We start from the raw sequence: 7,840 nt of genomic DNA, 5'->3' as shown, positions 1-7,840 counted from the left end.
ACGCAATCATATCACATAATCACACAAACAATAATTCACATCGACACATGCGACTTAATGTGTGACTCAATGCGATATGCATGTGGATCACATCCGTTATAATTTTTGGCTTGCCGAGCATCTCTCAAATAGACTAGATAACCACCTCTAAAGCTCGATTCGACCTTAAGCTTTCAAACCCCATTCGGTGTTAGGTTTGAGACAAGCAAATAATCTACGCGAGATTACCCAACATTGCCTCTTTCATAGACTCATGCTAGTGTAAGTGTGCAATAACAACAAGACTCATGCAATTAAGACGATCGTAACCCCTTAATCATACATAAGCGTACCTCATCCAACATTTACACAACATACACCTAATATGACTTCAATCCCAAATAATACATCAAATAACATTCATCATCTCATCACAACACATTAACATAAAGCAAACAAGTCAATTCATGTTATTCATCAAATTCATCAATTCACATCATCACATACATAATTTCAAGTATAATGTTTCTTCATAAAATCCATCTAAAACCATCCAATATATGCCAAAACAATAGAAAACATGTCATTCACATTCACCACACATACAACATACATCCATATTTGGATTCTTTTGATAAAATATTAATCTACTGTTATCAAAATGAATATCATGTTATATATAATATTCTTAGCTTCATAACACTCCAAACGGAACCTCAAACAGAGTTATGGTTCACAAGTTATTGAATTTACAAGTTTTTCAAAATGGTGTCAATACCAAAAAATTTGCTGTTGCGAAAATGCTGTCAAAAACCAAAAAAACTGTTGTTGCAAAAATGCTGCTGTCTAGCACGAATTTTAATCATTGAACTATATTAATCCACCATTTTTCAGGAAATAAATAGTTATACAACCTATATATATATATATATATATATATATATATATATATATATATATATATATATACACACACACACACATCAGATAACAACTATTAGGATCATAGAAACAAGATTCTAAGTTGCACTAGTTTTCACCAAAATTACAAATCAACCATTTTCAAGTGAAACTCAAACATGCAATTATATACCTAATCATGTTCTATACACATACTCATTCATGGAATTCAATATAGAAACATCATAACATAACATAAACATCAATTTCATGGATTAAAACATAAACGCATGTTAGGGTTTCTCAAAAATCAAAATCCTCAAATCCTAAGTTCATGATATCTAACCCACATACATTACATACATTCTGTTTACCCATGACCACTTGAAATCCCACCCTTACCTTAGTATAGATGAAATCTCTAGGTCCTTCTTCTTTTAGTTTCCTCTTCTCCTCTTTCTCTTCTCTTCTCTTTTATTCTCTCTTCTTCTCTTGTTTTACAAAACTAACTCTAATCTCTAAAACCCTTACTATCTTTTTAACTCATAATGGGCTTAACCCACTTATCCACCAATTCTAATTAATTAGGCCCATTACTAGATAATTGCTATTTCTACTCATAAAATTCAATTATTAAAATAACACATATATTCAAATAATTCAAATAATCACCAAAACGCATATTTAATTAATTATCACACCAAATAATGATTAATTAAAATAAACATCTAATAAATAAATACGGAAATTAAATCGGGGTATTTCAACTCTCCTCCACTTGAAATATTTTCTTCCTCGAAAATTACCTCAAGCAAACAACTCGGAATATGAATCCCTCATCTGACTCTGAAGCTCCCACGTCACATTTCCACCAGCCGGTCCTCCCCAAACGAATTTCACCAAAGCGATCTCTTTACCATGGAGTTGTTTCACCTCTTTATATTTTATCTGCATAGGTAATGTCTCCTTGGTTAAATTACCTCTAACCTCAACATCATCTAATTGGACAACATGCGAAGGATCCGCAATGTATCTCTTCAATTAAGACACATGAAACACATCATGGAGATTAGCAAGTGACTGCGGAAACGTAATTCGATAAGCCACATCACCTACTTTCTCGGAAATCTGATACGGACCAATAAAATGTGGCGTCAACTTACGCGACTTCAATGCTCTACCAACACCCGTTACCAGAGTAACTCTTAAAAATACATGATTATCTACCTCAAACTCAAGAGCTTTCCTTCTCTTGTCATGGTAACTTTCCGACGACTCTGAGAAACCTTCATCTTTGCTGTGATCATTTTAATCTTATCAATAGTCTGTTGAAGTATCTCAGGTCCAACCACAACACTCTCTCCAGATTCGTACCAACACAAAGGCGTCATACACCTTCTACCATACAAAGCTTCAAATGAAGTCATACCAATACTCGAATGAAAACTATTATTGTAGGTAAACTCAATCAAAGGCAAATAATTATCCCAAGCACATCCCTGTTCCAAAACACAAGCTCTCAAAAGATCCTCAAGCGACTTAATGGTCCTCTCAGTCTGACCATCTGTCGGCGGATGATAAGCAGAACTCAAACACAACTTTATAACCAAAGCATGTTGCAAACCTTCCTAAAATCTCGAAGTAAACCTCGTATCCCTATCTGACACAATGCTAGATAGAATACCATGCAAATTGACAATTTTGTCAATATACAGCTTTGCAAGCCTCTCCATATGATAATCCATTCTAATCAGAATAAAGTGAGCAGATTTCGCCAACCTGTCCATAATAACCCAAATAGCTTCACAATTACTCTGAGTCCTAGGTTAACCAGAAACAAAATCGATAGAAATACTATCCCATTTCCATTCAGGAATAGATAACGGTTGTAACAAACCAGACGACTTCTGATGCTCAATCTTCGATTTCTGACAAATCAAACACGAATACACAAATTACACAATCTCTTTCTTCATACCGGGCCACCAAAACAATTTCCTCAAATCTTGATACATCTTAGTAGCACCAAGATGAATACTCAAACCACTACGATGTCCTTCATCAAGAATCCTCTTTCTCAAATCCGAAACATCGGGAACACAAACTCTATCATGACACCTCATGATACCATTCTCATCAATCCGAAAATCACCATTTTTACCTTGATTGATCAATGTCAATCAATCTACCAAAACCAAATCAGATTTCTGACCTTCTCGAATCTCATCCAAAATTCCACTAGTAAGCTTCAACATACCAAGCTTCACTCCAAAAGAAGTTTCTTCATAAACCAAACTCATATCTCGAAATTGTTCAAGCAAATCCAATTCTCGCACCATCAACATCGACATATGCAAAGATTTCCTACTCAAAGCGTAGGCTACAAGATCCTCTTTGTCAGAATGGTAATTCAAACTAAAATCATATTCCTTCAAGGATTCCAACCATCTCCTTTGCCTCATATTCAACTCTTTCTGATTGAACAAATACTTCAAACTCTTGTGATCACTAAACACATCGAATCTCGACCCAAATAAATAATGTCTCCAAATCTTCAAAACAAACACAACAACAGCTAATTCAAATCATGAGTCGGATAATTCCTCTCATGCACTTTGAGTTACCTTGAAGCATAAGCTACAACTTGTTGATTCTGCATTAACACACCTCCTAAACCCATCAAAGAAGCATCACAATACACAACAAATGGTTCTGATGGATTCGGTAAAATCAAAACAGGAGTAATAGTCAATCTCCTATTCAACTGCGTTAACAGAAAAGATAAATTAAAAAAGCCATCAATAAACTTTCGATAATAACTTGCCAAACCAAGAAAACTACGAATCTCAGACACAGATTTCAGCGTTTCCCATTGAGATATAGCCTCAATCTTGGAAGGATCAACCAAAATACCACCACTAGAGATCACATGGTCAAGGAAAATCACCTCCTTCAACCAAAACTCGCACTTCGAAAGTTTAGCAAACAACTGCTTCTCTTTCAATACAGATAAAACAATCCTCAAATGCTCAGCATGATCCTATTCACTCTCCGAATAGATCAAAATATCATCGATAAACACAACAACAAACTTATCGAGATATTTATGAAAAATTCAATTCATGTACTCCATAAATACACCAGGTGCATTCGTCACACCGAAAGGCATCACCGAATACTCATAATGTTCATACCTTGTTCTAAAAGCAGTCTTTCGAATATCTTCAGCTTTCACATAGATCTGATGATACCTAGACCTCAAATCAATCTTACTAAACACACAAGCACCAACGAATTGATCCATCAAATCATCAATCCTCGTAAGCGGATACTTATTCTTAATATTAACTTTATTCAGTTGTCTGTAATCCACACACAACCTCATAGTACCTTCTTTCTTCTTAACTAACAAGACATATGCACCCCACGGTGACACACTCGGACGAATAAACCTCTTATTAAGAAAATCCTCTAGTTGACTCTTCAACTCTTTCAACTCAAGTGGTGACATCCGATATGGAGCCATCGATACCAGACTAGTACCAGTAATCAAATCAATCGTGAACTCAACTTCACATTCAGGCGGAAAATCACTAACCTCATAAGGAAACACTTCAGGAAAATCACGAACAATTGGAAATTTGCCCATTGTTCCATTTTCACTAAGCTTCAAACTTGCCACCATTATAAACACTTTAGCACCATCTTGCACAGACTCATTCACTTGTTGAGTAGACAAGAATAAACCACCTTCCTTCTCTGGCTCAAGAAAAAGAAAAGTTTTTGCAAAATAATTGATATAGACATGGTTGGCCCTCAACCAGTCCATTCCCAAAATAACATCAAGTTGACTCAATGGAAGACACACTAAATCAACTTCAAAATCTTTATCGCAAATATTCAACAAACATTTCAAACAAACAGATGAAGTAGTCATTGAACCCATAGTCGGAGTATCAATAACCATGCTTCCACGTATAACATATAATTCAAGATTCAATCTCTTAGCACAATCCAAAGAAATAAAAGAATGCGTCGCACCGGTATCAATAATAGCAATCAAAGGCATATTATTAATAAAGCATGTACCTCGAATCAATCTCTCCTCAGCAGAAGTATCAACACCGGACAATGCAAACACTTTCCCTTTGGCTTTCTCCTTCTTCGGCTTGTTGCACTTGGTACGAATGTGCCCTTGCTCACCAGAGTTGTAGCAAGCCACATTCGAACCAACTCTGCAATCAAAAGATTTGTGACCTTGCTTGCCACACTTGAAACAAGTCACATCTCCCTTAGGACACTCGGGATCACGATGTCCCTCAACACCACATCTGAAGCACTTGACAAGAGTGTGAGATCCTCCCCCACTCAGCTTCTTGCCATCACCAGCTTTCTTCTTACCATCATACAGCTTCCCTCGAAATTGCCCTTTTCCTTTCTTATCATGCAAGGACTTATAATGAGCAGCACTCTCACGGCTATCCTTGTCATAGATCATACTCTTGTTAACCAACTCAGAAAATCTCATAATTTGTTGGTAACCCATTTCCTTCTTGATATCAGGTCTCAAGCCGTTCACAAACTTAAGACATTTGGATCTCTCAGTATTAGTAGTATTGTAATGGGGACAAAATTTGATCAACTCCTCAAACTTTACAGCATACTCAGTTATGGTACCATTACCTTGCTTCAACTCAAGAAATTCATTTTCCTTCTTGCCACGAACATCTTATGGAAAATACTTCTCCAGAAAAGCATCACGGAAAAGTGCCCAAGTCACTTCAATTCCATCCTCATCAAATCTATGAACAGTGTTACGCCACTAATCCTCAGCTTCTTTCTCAAGCATATGAGTGCCAAACTGCACATTCTGCGCATCTGAACAGTTCATAACTCGGAAAAATTTCTCAATCGCCTTCAACCACTCTTGAGCTTTGTCGGTTTCATGAGCTCCTTCAAAAGTTGGTGGATTGTTCCTCTGGAACTTCCCCAAAGCACGAAACTCATCAGCATCACGCTCCTGATCACCAGCATTCATTTGCAAAATGGCACCAACCAATAGGTTCATTGCCACCGCAAGCGCATCATCATTCCTTCCAGCAACCATCTTCCTGTTACACCAACCAAACAACCATAACAACAAGGATTGTTAAACAAAATGTATCGATTGTGTCATACACACAAATCAGATACAACAGAATCAAACAACGTCATAACTTGGCTGAATGACCAACCAGGCTCTGATACCACTAATGTAACACCCCTGAAACTACTACTACTCAAATACAACATACAATTGCATAATCAGAGTAAATTAAAGCATGCATACACGAGGGCATCACATTTACTTCTGCCAGAAAAAACACATGACATGGTCACATACAAGTAATATGGATTATAAATTAAAACCAAATAACTAACATGCAAACTCACACAGCGGAATAACATCTCTCTTCATAAATGGTAAACAGTGATGATTCCCATAAATCATCTACCACAAAATATCGTTTTGGACTCTAAGGCCACTCAACATCAAACCAACATATCCAAATAACAAGATAAAAGAGAACACAACAATATCTCTCAACATCAAAATAAATACAAATAATCCCATAAACCCAAGTGTTACATTACTAGAGCATAATAGACTACCTAGTCAAAACACAACAAGAACTAGCCTCCGAATCTAATCCTTGTGCGAAGCACCACTATCTCTGGTACCTAAGCGGTGTCGCGGTAGAACATCATTCCAACATAAGGGCGAGAATTCAAATCATTATAGAAAAACATAATAATATGAAATGTATAACAAACATACATATACTATTAGAATTCGTCACGCTTCACACAAACATGCATCATATCATCTTATTAAAGAATCACATGTTTACCATCATACGACATGGCTGAACAATCCACAAGTATTCATTTATAAATACTAAACGATGTACAAAAGTCATATTTCACAACATATTAATTTCATGTACATATTATCATCCATCATCATTTACAAATTATCATCAAATATGTATACAACTTTCACATGATTCCATAATGTATACAAGTCACCATTTCATCACATATATCACAAATATGCACATATATCACATCAATAACACATCAACAATTCATATCAAATGGATCACCTAAAATCCACGTATATGAATATCTACCAAAATCATATCCACACAATCATATCACATAATCACACAAACAACAACTCACATCGACATGTGCGACTCAATGTGTGACTCAATACGATATGCATGTAGATCCCATCCGTTATCATTTCCAACTTACCGAGCGTCTCTCAAATAGACTAGATAACCACCTCTAAATCTCGATTCGGACTTAAGCTTTCAAACCCCATTCAGCGTTAGGTTTGGGACAAGCAAATAATCTATACGAGATTACCCAACATTGCCTCTTTCATAGACTCATGCTATTGTAAGTGTGCAACAACAACAAGACTCATGCAATTAAGACGATCGCAACCCCTTAATCATACATAAGCATACCACATCCAACATTTACACAACATACACCTAACATGACTTCAATCCTAAACAATACATCAAATAGCATTCATCATCTCATCCCAACACATTAACATAAAGCAAACCAGCCAATTCATATTATTCATCAAATTCACCAATTCACATCATCACATACATAATTTCAAGTATTATGTTTCTTCATAAAATCCATCTAGAACCATCCAATACATGCCAAACAATAGAAAACATGTCATTCACATTCACCACACATACAATATACATCCACACTAGGATTCTTTTGATAAAATATTAATCTACTGTTACCAAAATGAATTTCACGTTATATATAATATTCTTAGCTACGTAACGGTCCAAACGGCACCTCAAACGGAGTTACGGTTCAAAAGTTATTGAATTTACAAGTTTTTCAAAATGGTGTCAAAACCAGAAAATTTGTTGTTGCG

The 7,840-nt window shown here is 35.9% G+C and overlaps 1 protein-coding gene across 1 annotated transcript; it reads right to left on the bottom strand.

Moving 5' to 3' along the window:
- Window positions 1–1,686: 1,686 nt before the first annotated feature.
- Window positions 1,687–5,425, bottom strand: LOC127138043 (uncharacterized). Its single transcript, XM_051064449.1, has 8 exons — window positions 4,969–5,425; window positions 4,332–4,764; window positions 4,052–4,151; window positions 3,704–3,919; window positions 3,579–3,643; window positions 2,527–2,658; window positions 1,996–2,176; window positions 1,687–1,914 (listed from the first exon to the last, which is right to left on the bottom strand). The coding sequence occupies exons 1-8, from the start codon at window positions 5,423–5,425 to the stop codon at window positions 1,687–1,689; spliced, it is 1,812 nt and encodes a 603-aa protein (XP_050920406.1).
- Between the last annotated feature and the right edge of the window lie 2,415 nt (window positions 5,426–7,840).

This window comes from Lathyrus oleraceus, chromosome 4 (genome assembly GCF_024323335.1).
Source record: "Lathyrus oleraceus cultivar Zhongwan6 chromosome 4, CAAS_Psat_ZW6_1.0, whole genome shotgun sequence".
Classification (NCBI taxonomy): domain Eukaryota; kingdom Viridiplantae; phylum Streptophyta; class Magnoliopsida; order Fabales; family Fabaceae; genus Lathyrus; species Lathyrus oleraceus.
The sequence above is the reverse complement of the archived record's forward strand: the minus strand, read 5'-3'. Positions and strand labels throughout refer to the sequence as shown.